At 49.5% G+C, this 20,249-nt stretch overlaps 1 protein-coding gene across 1 annotated transcript in view; it reads left to right on the plus strand.

Annotated features, from left to right (window-relative positions):
* The first annotated feature begins 69 nt into the window (after nt 1–69).
* Nucleotides 70–20,249, plus strand: part of SDS (serine dehydratase) — a 24,954-nt gene continuing 4,774 nt past the window's right edge. Inside the window, exons 1-4 of the mRNA XM_044448883.1 lie at nt 70–162; nt 17,477–17,674; nt 19,353–19,392; nt 19,661–19,800. Of these exons, the coding sequence (XP_044304818.1) occupies nt 70–162; nt 17,477–17,674; nt 19,353–19,392; nt 19,661–19,800 (471 nt within the window). The remainder of the gene's footprint in view (nt 163–17,476; nt 17,675–19,352; nt 19,393–19,660; nt 19,801–20,249) is intronic.

Consider the following 20,249-nt stretch of genomic DNA (forward strand, 5'->3'; position numbering starts at 1 on the left):
CCAGCAGAAGGGCCTGGGGTGAATGCGTTGTCCAAGAACAGTCGGGAGCCCAGTGCCAGAAGCACAAACATGGTCAAGGAGCAGTCCAAAAGTCAACTACCAGGAAGACTGACCAAGGAAGGAGCAAGAGGTGCTTTGGATAAGCTCAAGTACCTGGGCGAGGTAAGGCTGGCGGGTCCAGGAATAGGGCAAGACAAGGTGAGTTCACAAGCAGGGCATGGATCTAGGCAGCAAGAGTCCAGGCAACACCAGGAGACATGACAGGAAGGCCTCAAGGCCAAGGCAAAGACTGGAGGGAAGAGCCCGTTTGACACACGCAGCTTTCCCCAGGTCTCCCAACCAGGACTTGTTAGGGTCAGCAAGCTCCAGCAGAGCCGGGGGCCCTCGTCCGGCATCACTGCCGTGCTCTCTTGGTTCTGGAGACAGCAGAGCAGTTCAGATCCTGACAGCAACCACTTCCTTGTCTGCCAGGGAGATCATGGTAAAAAACCACGAATAGCGGTTGTCGTACAGGGTTGCTTGCACGCTGCCTGAACTCCACCAGAAAAGGCCTTCAGGTGCGGCAGGTGCCAGGTCTCATCCAATCCAGCATGCTCTTTGATGCCATTCATGAGCATTTCTTAATGTCCTCCAGTGCAAAATCCCAGTTGCTGTGGGATATAAAATTAACATAATAGCAAAGGTGTGTCTGTCTGCCTGTCCCTCAGCACTGTCGCATCGAGGCGCCCGAAATCTGAAACGCATTCCAAATTGATGTGTATTTCAGGATTAATTTGGGGAGAATCCTCAGAAGCACTTATACCTCTGCTGATCCTCCTGTGCCGCACTGATTCTGCTACACGAGAGGTGGGTCCTTCCAATTGTGCTACTCATGTGGGACTCACCACCTACACGGCAAGTAATTAGCACTTCCCAGGGGAAGTTTTGGAAGGAGTGGAAACGCCTTTTCTTGATTAGGAAAAGCCGGCACTGAAAGAGATCCACTGAAAGGCCTCATTTCATAGACTAGAAGAGTTGGAAGGGGCCATGAAGGCCATCAGGTGCGACCCCCTGCTGTTGCAGGACGCCAGATCACACCATCCCACTCAGAGGGCTATAGAATTGTGGAATAGTGCTCAATTCCAGTTGCCCCTGAAGTGCTGGATGCAAACAGGAATTGGCAGGTTATACGGGGAAAGACTGGGCCATAAATGCCGCACGGGATCCCCACGGCACTTCGTCTGGAAATGCTCGGATTGGCCTTGATTCGTTTAAATACGTCCATGCAGAAGCTTGCAGGTGCTCCTTCAGTCACTAGGTGGCAGGCTTCCCCAACCGGTACATAGTGCTGCAACCCACACCATCCGAAGACCAGGAGATCAGCGCTGCAAGAGATGCGTTTGTATGTCTTACAAGCTGTTGTGGAAAGCTTTGGTGCCTCACACGAAGGGCTATTCCCACCCAGGCAAAGCTGGGCCTGTTGGCTAGCCTACCCTAAAATAATTGCAGTGCAAAAGAAGAGGAAGTAAAGCCAATCCTCTTCCATGGGTAAACAGCAGTGCAGAGACAGGCAGAAATGGAAAGGGAGCTTTGGACCCATTTGCAAAAGCCTGGACAAAATCAGCCCCGTGAGGCTAAAACCCTCCCTTACTTTGCCTGATGCTGTGCAGGCAGGTTTGCATGGCCCATGGGGCAGTCAAAGGGGTCCCGCCCCCTGCTTTGCACAGCTGCTTCAGCGTGGGGTCGTCCTGTTCCTTCGGCGCTGAGCAAGGACTCACAGACCTCTGCTCAAAGTCCACCCCAGGAAGTGCTGCTCCTCGCCAACTTAATACTTAACTGAATCTGAGTTTGCAGAAAAATCAGAAAGGAATGCCACATCCACAGAGAGCTGGAACCCCGCACGCTAACGGCTCGTCTCAGTCACCAATTCCTTAATCCACAATACCTCCAGCTCAATTGTATATCCTGCCAAAGTCTTACCTGGGAGGGGAGTCCTCCCTGTCATGGGGAAAGGAGATGGCTGCACCCCAGAGCCGACTTGACTAGAGGGCTGTGCATAGAGGGCTTTTCAACATTCTCCACCCTGTCTGTGGGCAGAGAAATTGTGGGGTGGGAGTAGGCCCCCATTGCATTTATCCAGGGGAAGGAGCATTTCTCCAGCAATCTCCTGGATGTGGGGCTCCCCAGGTAACACAGCTTTTCATGCATGCACACATTGGCAAAAGCCACTGTGTTGGCAGCCTGGACCCAGTTTTGCATCTTGCACAATGCTTCAGGCCTGGGTTCCCTCCTAAGTTGTGAAGGAGGGGCTTTCTTGAGGGGAAAGGGGGTTAAAAAGCAAACAAGAAAAGAAAGAAGTTGGGGAGAATATTAGGAGAAGAAATCATGCAAACCCAACTCCTTTCTCTTTCCTAAAGGGGTGAGAAAATGCTCAGACATTTTCCTGGAAGAACAACCTTCCTGAAACATTTCAACTCAGCTCCAGAAAACAGAAACCAGATCTGTACTAGACCAGAATGTCAAAGGCTGTTCTGGGCAGCCTGGCCTTTGCAAAGCTGGAGTGGGTCTCCCGCTTGCCTCGCAGTCCACTTTCAAATCAAAGAACACCAGCTTGCCACAGAACTGCTCTTCTCCCTCTCAGAAAAGAGTTGGCAACGGCCACGCCAGCCATCTTTTATCTCAGCACATCAGTACAAAAATAAAAAAGTTCAGACATTCCCCACTGGCTGTACTGGACTGAACTTTAGACATTCTAAGCCAGCCAAAGAGGGACCCCGTTCCCATATAAATGCAAGCAGTTATACTGACATTTTCCCTTCGTTTTTGAACCCCTAAGAAAATGGTTACCTTCTCCCTCGAGCTCCAGAGTTTTCCTGTCTCACAAAGCTTCTGCCACTCTCTGCCTCGCAAGCGAAGTTCAGGAATGGAGGAGGGGGCAGGCAGGTTGCCAAGAGGGCGGGCGGGGGGGGGGGGAACAGACAAGTTGCCACTTTGGCCATCGTTCCTGAGTCTAAAAACCTTTTGTTCTCAGCTGATGTCACAAGCTGATCCTCAGAGCACTGGAAGAAAAGTCACAAAGACGACGGGGAGAGTTTGTGCATTGGTTTGTTTCTTTCCAGTGCAAGAGAGCACAAAACTACATTTCCACCTGCAGAAAGTGGTTTAACAAGAGGACGGGGGTAGCTTAAAAGATGAAGAAGAAACATGGGATGGAAAAACAGGAATGCAAGCAATATAGAGCTCAATAATTAAAACCATGCATGCTTTTTAAAAATCACACAGGAGTATGAAGAGCCATGCTGGGTCAGGCCAAGCTGTTCACCCAGTCTGGCGTTCTGTTCACACAGCACCAAGCAGCTCCCCATTGCAAACCCACAAGCAGGACATGGGTGCAACAGTTCCCTCTTGCCCATATTCCCCAGGAACAGTTAGGCATAGCCACACTGCCTCTGATACTGGAGGGAGCACAGAACCATGAGGACTAGAAGCCTTTGATACCCTCCATGAATTTGTCCATGTTTTTAAAGCTAAACAGATGCACAACAGCCTTTTTCAAGATGAAGCAACCAGAACCATGCACAGCATTTCTTGTGTGATTTGGCATATGTATTTCTGGCGAATTGGTTTGGGGAACTAATTCCCCAGAACAGAGCAGAAGAGGCCACACAGAGATAAATTCCTCACCCATAAAACAGCCCCTTGCAGTTCTTTCAGAAAAAAAGAAGGGTGCCAGATACGCACAACTGCAGAGGCAAAATGGAGCTGTTTCTCCAGAGTTTTAATGCCCAAATGTTTGACTAATAAGAATTCCAGCTTTTTGTTGAGCTGACTGGAGAATGTATCTTCAAACTTCATGCCCTTGTTTAGGGGGTAATTTTATAGATTACAAGGCAGATATTCTGCTTTTCTCTCCCTGAAAATATATAACTAAGGAAACAAGTTGGGAATTTCTTTCCAATAGAAACAGCACTTTTGGGAGAACGGATGGTTTTGTGTTTGTTTGCTTTTGTTCTGTTTTGCTTTTACAGGGGAGGCGTCTGTATCAAGTGGGGCTCCTCATCCACGGCAGCTTTCCTTTTCAACCTCAGATGTGTTCTCCGTGGTGCTGAACGCAGCCCCAGAAGAGGTGCAGCACCAGAAACAGCTCCTACAATGTCAACAACCTCCCTGGCAGCAGAGGAAGGAGGGCCGAATTTCTTCACTTCCCCCCCACCCAGCCCACTGGGACCCAAACCCCCATGCTGCAGATGAGCTTGGCATCCCTGGACCAGGGCGCTGTCCTCCATCTTTTATACGAAATCCACCCTTGAGGCCTCACCCAGCCAAACAGGAGACTCTGGGTCGAACTCTCCTCTCCGCACACATCCCAGAGATCTGGGCAACAATCTTGGTGCTCATCCGCAGCACCAAGCAGCGATGCACTGAGCAGAGATGAGCATCGCAGAGAAACCTTCACCGCGATGAGGCTTCCGCTGAGAAGCGCTTTGCATGATCCCAGAAAAGCGGCCCTAAGAGAGCCTCGCTGTACATCTGACCCCAGCAAGGGGGCCGCAGCCAGTGGGGTATGTGGCGCTGTGGAGCATCATGCGCTGCCCCAGCAGCCACGGTGCATTGCAAGAAAGATGCCAACCAGCAGGAGCAGCAACGGAGGAGCTGCCAAGGCTCTCTGGGCTGAGCCAGGCCCAAGCCTCTGGTTCAGGCCAGTCAAAGCCTCACCTCTGAATCGTGCTTTCAGATGGGGAAGGTAAGAACACCTGCTTCTGCTTTTATGGCCAGCTTTTGTGCATCTTTATTTCATGTACTCAGGGCTGGACCGACTTGGCTGCTGCAGATCTCCCAGTCCGCAGACCTACTCTGGCAAACCAGGCTCCCGCGAAATCTTATAAACGTAGCCGTCTTATTCAGCCTGTGAAAATGGAGGAGCTGAGGCACAGCTCTCAGCAACTCACATCGGTGTCATGTGCCCGACTTCTTGGGAGTAACCATTGCAGTCAAACTCTCCATCTTCTCCTAGAGCTCTCCAAGAGCTTAAAGGCCTCAGGAGCAGTGGGGGTTACGTGCACAAGAGATAAACTGAGAAATGATCAAAAATATTCTAAAGATTAGAGGATCCACATGGAAGACACTTTCATGGCCACCAGACCAAAGCAGAGAGAACGAAGTAGCTACTTACTTATTTATTAAAACATTTCTATGCCGCCCCTTGCCGAGGCCTCGGGGTGGCTTACAACATCAAATAAAATACAAAATACATTAAATTAAATACTTGTAGTTGCTTCTGAGTTTGGCAAATCCAGGGGACTTTTGTTAATTCACAGCAGCTCCGGAGTGTGATTTCTGAGGACACCAGGAAGACCTGGCACGGCTTCTCAGGGCTCAGGTTTCCCCAGGCTGAGGAAATGATGCTCAGAACATTGCCAGCTGGGAACAGCTCCCTTGTCGGCCGCTTTGTGCCCGTTTCTCGCCTGGTAAGGAAAATACCCAGGAGGAATAAACAGATCTGTCCGTGTCAGGTTCTCTCAGTTTCTCAAACCCAAGTTTCATTCACCCCAAACTCTGAGAACTTTCCTAATCTTATGCTTGGTTCATCTCAGACTTTGGGAACCTTTGAAGAAACATTTCTGTCGTGAGCTAGTGTCCCTCCCTCCGCGCATTCGGAGACACGGACCTTTCTTGCAAAACGTTCTTTATGACCAAGGGGTTTTCCAGAAGCACAACCCAGAATGAATCTCTGAGCATACACAGAGTACTTTGTCGAACTCAATGTAGACTTTTCTTTGAGGAACTCTCCTTTTGAGTATGTTTGGGCCTTTCAGGAGGGGCCTTCTGGAAAGAGCACGCCTCTACATGCCAGTCCTCTAACTGGGCCACCCTGCCCTGCTGATATTGCATTATGGGGTCAAAAGCTGTGCCCACCTTGCCTGCCCCTGAGAAACTGCCCTGCTCTGAGTCCCCTCAAAGCAGCGGTACGTCTTGGCTATTCCCAGGGGCTGCCCACCCCTCTGGGGAGTCTGGCCCTGAGGTGAGCCTCACTTATCTCAACGTCTGGAGCAGGCCCACATCCCTGCTCTTCCTCCTCCTCTTCCTCTTCTGAAGTCCAACCAGCAGGCCTTGAAAACATGCACCAAACACAATGATCTTTCTTATTCCCAACAATTCACATGAAAGGCCATCTGGGTGTTTGTGCACATTTCTCCTTCCATGTAATTCCTGTGTGCAATTTTGCTTAATGTTACACATTTCTTGCAAGTGGTTTTCCTAACATAATGCATGCTGAACACTATTTTCACTAATATGTACTCATGTGTTTCATTAACGTATACTAATATTTGTGCCTATGTTTCCCTAAAACATATATGAAGTTTCTGACTGGAAAACTCCATTACAAAATTCAGAGAAGTGTGAATTTAGACAAATCAATGAGTTTCTGTTTGTGTTTTGATACAAAGGAGTGAAATTCTATATGTTTGCATTAAATTCAGAATTCTAACACCAAGTAGCCGAAAATCACAAAAGTCACACAAAATAATAAAAGGACGTGAGCACTTTTGCTGCCAGGGTTTTCAACCAGCATAGATAACTGCTGAGAAAGAAGGTAATCTCTGAAACATTGGCCAAGCACAAAATAAATAGGCATGTTTGCCATTCTGTGTCACATTTGGTTTTAGGAGAGTAAGTTAGAACACCAGGCTCAAGATCCAATTTATTTATGCAGCAAAATCAAGTGCTAAAGTCTTTCCCGGTTTATACAACATTATGCTGGCCCTGAAGGGGTTTCATGGATGAACATTCCAAAAGTGGGGAAAGACTTTTCCTGTACAAACACCCTCGCAAAGAGAAAACTTGGACTCATGACTCAAGAAGTGACCAAGTGCAGTGCTGACCTGGGTTTGTTTTCCTGTGCAAAGAGGTCCCTAGAGGTTTATTGACATTTTGAAATATTTACATTTATTTACAAAAATATGGGTTGAGCGTAGGTGGAAGCACAGCTTAAACACTACAAAGTCCAATGCCACTACTCACACATTGTAGCTCAAGGGAAACCGCCAGTCTTCCAAAAGTGGGTAACACTTACAACCCATACGTACAAACAAGAGCTCACCTCTGGCCAATGGCTGGCCCTCTGTGCAGTGCACAGAGTTGGGCCCGGTGTGAGTATTTGGGTGTGTGCGTGCATCCATGCATTTAGAAGAACAAATCACTCAATTATCACCCTATGGCTCTGAACCTCTGGTTCAGAGATGGCGTGCAAGGAAGGAGGACTGGGGAGGGAAGAGGGCAAAAGCTCCTTCAACAGGACTAGTGAAATGCGCTGCTTTCCCCTTCATCCCCTTCAGCTCAGCCTGCTGGAGTGGCTGCTGCTGGTGATAGCTCAGGGAGCAGAAGCCTTGAGGGAAACGGACTTCAGCAAGGATGGCAGAACAGCTCTGCTTCTCCTGATATTTCCTTCTGCAGTTGTTTCCCCAGTGGCTGCAATCTTGAACTCACAGTGTTTTTATGCTTGGAAGAACTCAAGCGTACGTGGTAACTGGGCATGGGGAGGGAACAGAGATGGGTCCACTTGAATTTCTCTTTGCTGCTGCTTCTTCAAGTGGGAAATGCAGAGGAACAGAGGTGTCTGGGGTTTCTTATCTCCCCACCTCCTACACGTTGCTCTGCTACTGTGGAATTGCAGATGTCACAATCCTTGGAAGCTGACCCTTCACCACCAGCCCTCCAGAGACAACATTCTGGAATCTTTTCTGCAATCATGAGCAGCCGAGGGTCTGAGAAACTGGGAAGTCTTGACATCTCCCACTTCATCAAGTTCTCCGGGAAACCTTAGACGCTGCCCATGCTCTCCTGGTCAGGTTAAACCTGTGCAGAGGCACTGGGATATCCCAGGTATGGATTCTGGAGTACTTCATTTCTGTCCAGCCATGATGTGAACTTTGCGACTTCTTTGCTACCCCGAATGCGAGCAAGGGAGATTCCCCATCCCCAGAAATGTTCCCAAATCAAGATAAGCAAGCAAGTCAGAAAGCGAGTGTTTTTAAATGCACACCTTGAAATACACATCAAAAAAGCAATGCATTTTCACATACTCTCCATGAGGGAAAGTCCCTAGTTTTAAAGAATATTTATGGAAATGTGACCTTTGCCCACTTGAAACAAGTCAATGTGCAGGTCAAAGCCCAAAATGGCAGCAAGCCAAAAAACAGCTCACACAGACCCCCAAAAAGTCTCCTAAATCTACGCTTGGCTTTAAAACTACCATCCCAAGGACCTAGCAAGATAGGCACCCCAATTTGTAAGTGGTGAGTTCAAGTGATGCTTCCAGGACTATGCAATGTTTTTACTGTTTTATATTGTCTTTATAGTTGTAACTGGTCCAGGGAGCCCTGTGGCTAATAAATAAAGAACACACCTAATTCATAAATAAATAAATAAATAAATAAATAAATAAATAAATAAATAAATAAAACCAGACTTCCCTGCTGGATTAAGAAACGGTACAGAATTCAGCTTGACAAGAATCCATGTTTATGTAAGTTTCTAGCCCTCGTGGTGGTGAAGATATGTTTGCACGTATGGGCAAGAAACACAAAGAGCCCCTGTACCTACTACAATATGCCATTTATTAAAATCAGAATCATTGCATTAGCGGAACATGGTGATCACTTCTGACTGTGAAGGTCCAGCATGTAAACCACACTGAACTTTAACAAAAGACCTTCTGCCAGTTGAAACTTTTCACCTTCCATTAACAAAGTCAACCATTCCACATATATGGGCTACCATCTAAGCCACAACTCTGTCCGGGGTGGAACCCATCAAAGAAAAGGGGGGGGGGGGAAACCTGTCCTGACTCCACCGGACTAATTTTCCCCCTTCGAGGACTCCCTTGGTGTTAGGAACCTCAGCTATGGGGTGATATAGAGATGAAATAAATAATTCAGCACATGCAATAACAACATTTGAAAGCCTTATTGCTTTGCAAGAACAAAGAGAGCAACAGGTCCCAACTCCACTTTGAAAAATATCCCTGGAGTTACATTCCTCCTGGATTCCCTGTTTCAGTAGAGGATTGTTTTGGACAGCTGGTAAGATCAGCTAGAAGGTTCCTAAGATACTTACATGCTCAGAGATATAGAGACATGGAGAGATGTGCATATAAGAAAGGGCTACGTGGTACCCAAAAGTCTAAAACGGTGACCGAGGTCTAAGTTTTTGTGGTCTGTGTCCAGTTGATCAGGTACAACGCACACAGCCACACAAGCACATGAAGACGCATGACTGCCCTTCTGCATATTGGTGCCTTGCAGATGCTTTGGGCCTCAGGTCCTAGCAGCCCCAGCCAGCATGGCACATGGTCAGGGATGCCAGGAGTGTGCATAACATCTGGGAGGGCTGCCAGGTTGGGGAAGGTGGATGTTAAAATGTTTCTGACTTCCATGAAGGAAGCAACCAGCCAGAGAGCGACAAGCCTGACTCCTCTTGTTTGCTATGGTTTTAGAGAGCTCCTGTTAGGGAAAGAGGTAAGTACACACACCCCAGCAAAGCCTTTGGGAAAGAATCTGGCCTTTCCTTGTTGACATCTCCCTAAGCCAACTACCTGTTTCCCAATCTCTGACCTTCCGTCCCCTTCTCTGCCCCCTATCTTGCCTGCTAATGCGAACAGAAAACTGGAGTTCTGATAGGCGAGCATGGAAGTGCCTGTTTCAGAAGATTCCCGCATGTATCAGTCCTGCTCCACCATCAACACACACACAGAGACATCTGGATTCTGTCGAACCCCTTCTGCCTGCCTGCCTTTCCCGGGCTGTCAAGCAGCTTTCATTGTCACCCCACCCACTGAATGAAAGGGGTGCGGGAGAATGTGAACGGCATTCTGCTTGCACTGGGTATATTGGTGTCAATGCACCTGAGCATGTAAGAGAACCACGACTGGTTTGCACAGATCCCTCCCCCCACCCCGAAGCGAAAAAGCAGGCAGCAAGTCCTCAGAACTGACGCAGCGCCAGCCGGCCTGTTGGCGGAATCCACAAGGCAACTTCATAGATGTTAAAACTCACTGGCATCTCTGGTGGATTTCGGTTTCTGCAAGCTCTGCTTGCCACGCACTGCACTCCCTGCAAATGGGCCTCATGCACACTGATGTATGGAAACAGACCCCCCCCCCCCGCAAATGAAGGGGACCCCAGCCCTTGCGCACATTGGCAGTAGAGGGCAAGCGACTTCACATGGTCCAACACCCCCCCATGTGCTCTTTTAACACGGGGGGGGGGGCTGCAGCATGCCGTTGTGAGAGCAACACCAGGTTGTTTCCTGATGAGACCTGAACAGGAAATCATCCAGAGGCACACGGGCAGCCTCTTCTCATGACAGTCAGCTGGAATCTGCTGCTGTCCGTGCAACCTCCATGCCCAACACAGACAGACCTACGCTATCTAGTCTAGAGCTGCCATTTCTGGGAGAAGGAAGGAGGGGCCAGTCCATCATGCCTTGATGCAAAGCAACCCAGGAGTTCGAGCTTGAAATACGAGATCGGTCGGTTGATATCAAGACTGGCTTTCTGTTAAAGAAATGTGAAGCTGCCAACTTGGGCGTCAACAAGGGTGACTCCCTGTCCCCCCAGTCCAGCATTCTGTTCCCACAGTGGAATCAGAGATAGCAGAGTGGGAAGGGGCCCTGAAGGCCATCGAGTCCAATGCCCTGCTGTCTAGGGACACCAAGTCACGCCATCCCACTCAGAGGGCTGCCCGGTTTCTTCTTGAGTGTCTCCAGGGCGGGAGAGCCCCCCACCCCTCCAGGCAGTGGGTCTCTCTACCATGTTGCTCTGGCAGTGAGGAAGATGCTGTGGAGATGCTGGAAATGAAAGAGGCTGTGGTTCTCGGCACGTGTTTCAGGGCCAAGGTAAAACTTCGGGCGAGGAGGGTGAAGCCTGGGAACGGAGGCCTGCAGACATAAGGTGGCACAGGTGGAAGAGCGCAAGGCTGCCACCTCGGGGGGTCAGCTGGAGCCTGGGACGAGCCAGGAACAGTGGGGCCTGGCCCCTTTCCTGACCCCACGATGCAGCATCAGGAGAGGCTCTGATGGGCTGGCCAGCCAGGGGGCCTGCACGCAGCTGGGAGGCTCGTCGGTCCCCAGAGGGGCACTCCCAGAGGGGTGGGGTCCCGGATAACTCAAAAGGACGGTTCTCCGAAATAGTTTTAGCTTGTGTTCAGCAACTGCTCAGAGACTCTTTCCTTGCTCACTGTAGCTTGCTGGATGTACACTGGAAATAAAGAGCTTTTGCCAAAGAGCCGTCTGTTGGCTGAACGAAAGAAGGGGGAATCTAGCTCGTGACAGGCACGTCCAGAAACACGGGCACAACAGCACCCCCTACCTGTGTTCCCCGGTGACTGCCCTGCCAATGCAGAACAGTCACCGATGCTGAAGTTCGTAGCCACTGTGCCCAGTAGCCACAGGCAGAAACCTCCTCCAGGAATTAGTCCTGTCCCCTTTTAAAGCCACCCAAGAGGACAGCTGTCCCAGGTGGCCTTGAATTCTTCAGACTGACCATGCGGTGTGTGCAAAAGCCCGTCCCTTCCTCTGTCCTGAATCTCCCTCTCACTCACCTTCACGGGGTGACCGCCCTGGATAGCTGCATTCCGAGAGACGCACTTACTTCCAAGCAGACATGCATCAGTTTGCACGGCTAGCCAATTAATCATGTGCGTCTTTAGCGGTTCTATTCCATGCATGGGTCAACCCCATCTGTATAAATTTGTGCATGAATGAAGCAGTCCTTCCAGCAGAGGGAAGGAGAAATACTGTTTCGATTAGGTATGTGATGTCCTCAGCATGACCTCCTCTCGGAGGAAGCCTCCTAGGTGCCCAGGAAAGGGGGAGGGTCCTCTTCTAAGACAGCACCTGCTTCCTTGACACTGTTTTAAGTACTAGTGTGACAACTCTAGCTTAAAGTAAAAGGCGTTTGCGGCAGATGTGAGATATGAGCAAGAAGCTGGCTTTTGGGGTTCTTAGCTGCTATCCTCTGACACTTGCAGAAAGAGAGCAAAAAGAGAGGGTGGGGGGAGAAATCCACATAGTGCAAAAGATGCCTCCAGTGCCAATAGGGGTGTGGTATCCACACCGGGTCGCAGCCTGAACTTTGGGAGAGCTCTCCATGCTGCTGGATCCATTTGTGCCCAGGATTCAGGACCATGGACAGCTCCCTTAAACTGGGGCTGAGCCCAGGGTGGACGTAATTTGGGGGACTCTACAATCAACAATCCCTTTCTTAGACCAAATCAAAGGCCACAAAATGTGCAGGGATCTTAGATTTCTCCATCGGGCAAGATGCTACAGAACAGTGGGGTGGGGAGGCAGAAGGTCGGAGTCTTAAGCTGATATAGAAGAGACAAAGTTTGCTGGCTTCCAACCTGGGCTCTGCCAGGAGATGTGTTGATTTTAGTGCCTTTGGGGCCCTTGGATGAAGCGGATCCAGAATTGGCTGATCCTCCAATTCTGATTATATAAAATGCAGCTGATAATCTGACAGAGTTCAGACAACACAATAGCCTTCATACAAGGGCTGAACCTTGGGTTGTTGTGTGGCCCAAACCCAGCTATGCTAAGAAACCCTGGCTAGTGGATTGTTGAACAGCCCGTCAAGGAAGTCCATGCTTTGCTGCTGACTTATGAACTGCGGGTTGTTCCCCGTGGCTTGATAGCTCAGCTGGGTCCAGACAACAAATGACTGCATCTCAAAAACACCCAGAGTTTCAGTGACAACCCACACTCCATCCTTCGAGACGTGGCTTATGTCGTCCGAACCCAGGCACTGTCGCCATCCTGGCTGAGCCAGAGAACTTCCTTCCACTTCCAACCTGGCTTTTGCAGCACTTCTGGGAACATCTGGGGTGCCATTGCTAGGCAGAAACTCTTAGTGCAATCCAAACTAGGCAGCTTTTATATTACCCAAAACATGTCAAATTATTAAAAAGGAACTTTCTGGGTTGGGGAGTTGTTGGGTTTTGTTTGTTTAGGAATAGAGTTTGTTGCATGGCTGTTCTCTAAAGGAGAGGCTTGTACTGAGGAAATGTTTAAAGCAATGAATGAGACAGCGACAGCTTTGCAAAGGAGATCACTGCCCCTCCTGGACAGAGCTGCTTCGCCTCTTTATCTGGTGGGCTTGTCTCTCACCCCTCCCCTCCCACCTGCTTCATCACCATTCTGGATTCAGCTCCCCAGCCTGGTTTGAGCCAGTTCTGCGCCGTCTGATCCCTCCTGCCTGCCTCTCCCCGCCGCCGCCGTCCACTGTTTCTCCTCTCCTTTTGGTATCGGAGCTACTGAAATAGGTTCTCTCCTTTTGCAGCACATCTCCTCCCCATTCCCCACCTGCTGACTTCGCCCCTTTTGGGATTGTTTCTGCTTCTCTCCCCCTTTAGCTGGAATCTCTCGCCGGAGCAGAGGACGTGAAGGATGACATCATAGGGGCCGGCAGCTGTGGGGAGTGTTCCACTCCCTGCCCTCATTGGCCACCAAGCTAAGACCACCGGCGTATAAATTGGACCGGAGAGACTGGCATTCTCCCATGAGGCTGGGGCTCCAGGGGTCTCTCCCCGAAGAAGAGGAGTGCCAGTTGTGGGCCTCCATGCAAGCACCCGCAGCCCAGGCACTTCGCAGCGATAGGCTCCCCCAGGACTCTCAGCAGTAAGTGTCTCCCACCCAAGCCTTGTCCAAGCTTTGGTAGAGAAAAAGGTGCCACGCGGTGCGCGCCAGACAGGCAGCTCTGCAGTGCAGCCAGCAGAGCCAGAGAACGGAGAGTTCAGATTGCAGGGGGCTGGGGAATACGTAGTTATTGGATCGTGGGCCTTTGGACAACCAAGTGGGATAACCGAGAGAGTTCAGGTGATGAGGGTCAGATCCTCGCAAGGGGGTGGGGAACTGGGAGAGTGCAGCGACTGAATACTTGAATCTGGATAATTTGGGGAGTTCTGATGCCGGGAACTGCCTGCATGGAGCAGAGAGAGACTTAGCCAGAGGGGCAGTTTTGCTTCAGCAGTGCGGTTGCAGACCCAGCAGCGTGATGGGGGGATCATAACTCAGTGGTGGGGATCCCTGCGTTCATTGCCTGCATGGAGGAAGCCCACAGTCCACTCCCTGGTGTATTTGCTGGAAGAATCAAGTGGTCATTGATTCACCTGAGACCTTGGGGAGCTGCTGCCTGTTGAGCAGGCAACACTGGGCTGTATGGACAAAGAAGTCTGAGCTGGCATAAAGCAGCCTGTTGTGCTTAGAGCTACAGGAAGGGGCACAGTTCCCAGCCCTGCCACTTGGTGTCCTCCTTGAAGTAGAGATGCCAGCCAGAGATGGCATTCTGAACTCCAGGCATGGGTCTACATCCCACCTGGAAAGCCCTACCTAGTCCTCTAAAATAACAACACGAATCCATCAACTGCCTTGGATAGATCAGATCAAAGCTCTGCCTAGTCTTAAGAATTTGCCACATGCTTGCCAAAGGGATGAGCACAGGCTGTTGTTGAACTGTGGGTTCTGTTGTCTGAACCCAGCTGAGACAACACGCCACGGCGAACAACACACCATGGGTGCTCTTCATGGGTTGTCCATGATTAACCAGCCATGGCCTGTTCGTGATGCTGGTTCAGACAACCAAATAACTCACGTTTCAACAGCAACCCACACTTAACCATACCGAACCCTTAAGTCTGGGTTCTCGTGTTGGCTGAAAGCCAGATTATTGGTCCACCTAGTCCATTATCGCTGACACTGATTGGCAGCCCCTCCCCAGGGGAGGAGTTTTCCCTGTCCCAGCTAAAGGAGCACCTGCTCCCTCATGTGCCCACCTGGACCCTGAGGTCAGCTTCTGAGCTACTTCTCAGACAACCCCCCCCCCCCAAGGAAATAAAGAGGGTGGCAACCAGGGGAAGGGCCTTTTCAGCTGTGGCACCCCAGTTGCGAAACCAGCTCCTAAAGAGGTGCACCAGCACCTACTCCCTCTTCCTTGCAGCACCAGGCAAAAACTTTATTTTATTTACCCAACATTTTTATAGATAAACGATTTAAATTCATTTAAAACAATTTTAACTCTTTGTTTATGTTGTATTTCTTGTTCTACTGCTGTACTAACTTGAGGGAGGTGTTGTAGGCCTGCTGCTGTTTTTATGTTATGTCTATTTGATTTTAATGTTACTGATTTTGCTATTTATTTTTCGATTTATATCCTGCCTTTTTCCTACAAAGGGCTCAAGGCAGCTTACATCACTCTCCTCCTCCATCTTATCCCCACAACAACCCTGTGAGGTAGGTTGGGCTGAGAGTCTGTGACTGGCCCAAAGTCACCCAGTTGGCTCCATGGCTGAGCGAGGACTAGAACCCAGATCATGAGTCCCAGTCCCATGCTCTTAACCACGACACCACACTGGCTCACACTGGTTATTTGCTGTTTAATTTTATGCTGTTGGGTTTTGACTCTGAGAACTGCCCAGAGATAGCCACTGGGAGTTTATGAGAGGTATAGAAAATACATACATACACATATATATACACACACATATAAATACCTGGGATGCCAAGGTTCAAGGTTCACACCTGGGACTTTCTGCATGGTCTCTTCACTCTGTCTCCAAGGGCCAGCAGCAGTGGAAAGTTAAGTTCAAAAGTGCATTTGAATAGCTATAACCTCCTCCCCAACCTTCAAGGAATTGGGGATACACTGCCTCTGAATGCAGAGGTTCAGAGTCACTGGAAGGTGACCACAAGCCATATTCTCGGCTGGTCCTACCCAAACCCTGAATAATACCTGAAAGGGAAACAGGTCAGTAGGAAACAAAGCCAGGCTCCCCCGGTGCTTATGGTACGATGGGGAGCAGCTCACACTGGTCCATACAGCCTGCGGACCAGCGCAAAAGATACGTTCTCCATCAGTGCTCCTCCTGGAAGGATCGCCAGGTTGCAATCCGGAACCTGACTGGAGATGTGCTGCTTTTCAGGGGGGTGGGGGGGCAGTGGGGAAGCCAAAATGCCACCAGTACACTGCCTGGAGTGGGAGGGGGCTAAATGCAGCTCCCCACCCTCCTCCCTCTCCCTGAACAGCTGAAGGGTAGAATTTCAGGTTTGTTTAAAAGGGTTGCGCACATGTGAGACCCCAGCTGCTAGAGAAGGAATGCCCTGCCCTGCAGCCATTCCTGTGCGCCTCCATTCATCCATCTGGCTAGGGATGGGATCCTCTTTTGCCCAGCTGAACTGGGGCACCCAGATTTCTATCATCATCATCATCATCAAAAGACCAATATCTGCTTAAAGGAGGTAGATAAATGAATGGATGAAAAAGATTTTGAGTCAGAGGTAGGGAACTACAACCATAGGGGGGAAATCTTGCCCCCTCGCATCCAAATCTGCGCGCTCGCTCGGTCTCTCTCTCTCTCTCTCTCTCTCTCTCTCTCTCTCTCTCTCTCTCCCTCTCTCTCTCCCTCTCTCTCTCACACACCCCACACCCACACCCACACACACACACACACCCCCGGGGGGGGGGGTTCCCCAAGAGTGCCAAAGGCTGGAATGACTCTAAGTAGCTTCCATATAGCCTGAAGTACCCGATCCTGCCTAATCTTAGAAGCTCAGCAGTTAGAATCTGGGTGGGTGAGCTGAGTGTATGATTCTATGATTATTGTTGCAAACCACCCAGAGATCATCAGCTACTGGTGGTCTAGAAATTTTAATAAGTCTTAACCAGAATGCAGGTTTCAATTGGACTTGGCTGGGCCTTAAAATAAAAGACAAGTTCAAAATAGAGGAATGTCCCCTGTCAAAGAAGACACGTGGTCACCTGACCACAGGCTCACTGATAGTTGGCTTTGCCTTCCATGTGCCTCGTGTTGGACTGCTTTTGACCCTTTTTGTCAATCAATGGGCTGAGACAAAAAACAGATCCCCTCCCGCAGACCAACAGACCAATGGCTAGATGCATTACAAGGCAGATTAGTGAATTTGGACAGTCTGCAATTTGTGTATTTGCATGGACAGGTCCCCGCCAGCAAGGAGTTTACAGTCCTAAATGCCATAGAAGGCAAGCTAAGAGCACAGAAGCAAGATGCACTTCGAAGCTTGCTTTGAATAGAGAATGGAGATCAAGGAGTTAAGCCTTGCAGGAAAAGTGGCTTTTTAGGGAGGACTGAAAAGAGGAGGGAGGGAGGAAGCAGGGCACCTTGGACATGCTTGCAGTGAGAGTCCCAGGTCCAGAAGGCAGCCAGGAGGAGTGGTCGGAGCACCCTCTTTAAAGTTCCCTTGCAGGGTAAGAATGACTTTTTCACCTCAGCAAAATAATTTCGTTTAAAATGCTGGGCAAAACCAATTTCCCTACAGCAGGAGCTTTGCTTTGAGAAATCTGGGACACCCACACAGCCTAGTTGCAGCTGGGGAATTATTTGTCCAATGCATCTCGTAATGAAAAAAGCCAGTGCGTGGGTGCAAAACGCAGACTTGGAGACGCACGCTGTCCTTTTCTTTGCAGTTACTCTGGGTTCCAACACCCTCCTCCTCTCCCGCCTCCGCAATGGCCCCTCCACCCCAGGCCCTGCATGTGAATACTCCACTGCGGGACAGCACCCCTCTCGCCCAACTGGCTGGCACCAAGGTCTACCTAAAACTGGACAGCGCACAACCCACCGGCTCCTTTAAGATACGGGGCATTGGGCACTTCTGTAAAACGGTAAGGCTAGGAACCTCATATGGCAGGGGTGCAGGGCCCGAGGGCCAAACACAGCCCTCCGGGGTCCCCAGACAACCACACCTTTTCCTCAGCCCACTTTCCCATAATCCCCAATCCGCTGGCAGTGTCCTCGCTTTTCTGTAGTCCTTCTTTCCACTTCATTCCATTGGCGAATTTAAAAGTGAGACTCTACATAAAGTTGTTTTGGATTTTTGTGGAAGTAAGAAAGGTGAGACCCCTGCAATTTCCTCAATTTTTTGGACGCATGTGAAGTGGCACAGCAGGAGAGAACGGACGCAAGTAGCCGTTTCACTTCCTGAAACAGTCGCAGCTTGTGCATTTTGCCACAGATCTGTCTGAAAATCAGCCAACCTATCGAGTTCATAATGAAAGCACGCGCCACATTTTGCTCAGCTTGGTGTGGTGAACATTTAAAAAGATGCCTGACTAATTTCGGGAGTGGGGGCCATTTTCCTGTCTGAACACAGATCGGACTGTGCCTCCAGTGTGAAATGGGACAGAAAGAATCCCCAAGGCATCTCATTCATGCCCCTTGCACAGCTTTGCACAATCGCTTTCGTTTTGCGCAATCTGCCATGCAGTTTTCGCTACTCTGCTTCGAGTGTGCTAGTTTCACTTCCTCTGAGGCAGGGCAAGAAAAACAACTTTGTTGGGCCCAAAGCTCTGTATTCACCTCCTGCATTCCTGCTCAATAACCATTTGGCTTATATTGCCTGTGGGCTTCCAACCCTGTCTTCACACCCGAGCTCTTAAAAATAGCAGTTGAGATCACTTAGAATTCCGAATTCTGCGGCACAATATTTTGTGGGCATTCCTGTAGAATGACTGAATTCACACAGGTCTACGCAGTGCCACGCATAACTGTTTTGTTTTACTTGGCTAAGTGCCTTCAGATTAAAAACGAATTTCAAGAGACTTTTCTACCTAGATGAGCTTGTGTTGCAGAGTTGAAATGTGTTACTTCCATGTGTGCTTTGTTAAACTCCCCCAGGCAACCCAAAACTGGGAATGTGCCCAGTTAAACTCAGTGGGGCATACTGCTGAGTAAATATATACAGGACTGCCTCTAATAGCTAACTGCCTCTAACAGCCTCTAATGTTCTAATAGCTACTCACCAATTCCAGCCATGATGGGGAAACGCCTGTATTCAGAGGTAGTAGAGAATGCAGGGGATAGAGAATTTGCTGCAGACTAATTTCACGCAAACTCCCCCACTTTGCTCCAACCATACCTGCTTTTGTATTATTTTTTTAACCTTCCAAGAGCTTCTAGAGTGGTTTACAAAAATTAACAATGAAACAGTCCTTTCCCTCAGGCTTCTAGTCCAAAAGGCATGACATTAAAGGAAAAGGGACTAGGAGGGTAGAGGAAGAAAGCAGTATCTAGGGGCTTCCTGGGGGCATCTGGTTGGGAGAAATTAGGGGGCTGGAGAAGATGAGCCCTTGGGTTTGATTCCACAGGGCTCTCCTGGCATTGGGTAAATCAGCCTCTCCCAACCTGGGGAAAGATAAAACTTCTCTGAAGGGCACCAGGTTGGGGGAGTAGGGCATACATGTGAGAGGTGAGGCAAGAATGCGGCCTGGACCTTTCCCCAAAGCCCTCAGTCCCGTGCGGAAAGGGACAGGCTCGCTCATTTCTCTTCCTTTGCTTCCGCAGTGGGCCGAGCGAGGCTGCCGGCACTTTGTCAGCTCCTCAGGTAAAACATGGGGGGACTGTGATGGGTGGGAGAGGATGAAGGGACGGAGAATGCCAGAACAGAAGGGGGCGTGTTTCCATTTGCTTTTGTACCGGACAAAGGCAACCGTCGCATCCACAAATCGGCCCCCTTTAAGCTCTGGCCCTGCCCCACAGCTGCCATGGAGCCTCATGAAGCAATGTTGGCCTCCGCTAGAAAAAATGTTCCCCACTCCGATGCAGGAGGCGATGCTCATGAGGTCTAGCGTCATGGGATGACTTTCTTTCAGGGGGAAATGCAGGCCTTGCGGCTGCCTATTCTGCTAGAAAACTGGGGATTCCCGCTACCATCTACGTGCCCACCTCTACCCCAGCTTTCACTGTCCAGCGCCTGAAAGATGAGGGCAGCACCGTATGTGTCGAGGGAGAGGTCAGTACGAAGCCCAGAGTTGGTGGAATAAGAAAGGGTCTCAAGCTCATCCATCTGATGGCCCAATCCAGTTTTGAAGAAGCCCTCTAGGGGGGTGCATTGCAGGGGGGGGTCCACAGGCAAAAGAGGGCAGGGACTATTATTATTATTATTATTATTATTATTATTATTATTATTATTATTTCTATGCCGCCCCTTGCCAAAGCCTCGGGGTGGCTTACAACACAATAAGATACATTGAAATACAACAGAACATAATAAATTACCAATAAATACAAAAATACAAAAAATACACTGAGATACAATAATATAAAATTAAAATTAACAGTATAAAATAAGTAAATAAAGAATATAGGAGGAGGAAAGAGAAGGGAGAAGAAGTTGCCCTGGCCAGATCATATATTTTAACAATTAAAATGATGTTTAAATAAAAAGGTCTTTACCTTGCG

Source organism: Varanus komodoensis, unplaced genomic scaffold (assembly GCF_004798865.1).
Source record: "Varanus komodoensis strain SLA01 unplaced genomic scaffold, ASM479886v1 scaffold56, whole genome shotgun sequence".
NCBI classification, from domain to species: domain Eukaryota; kingdom Metazoa; phylum Chordata; class Lepidosauria; order Squamata; family Varanidae; genus Varanus; species Varanus komodoensis.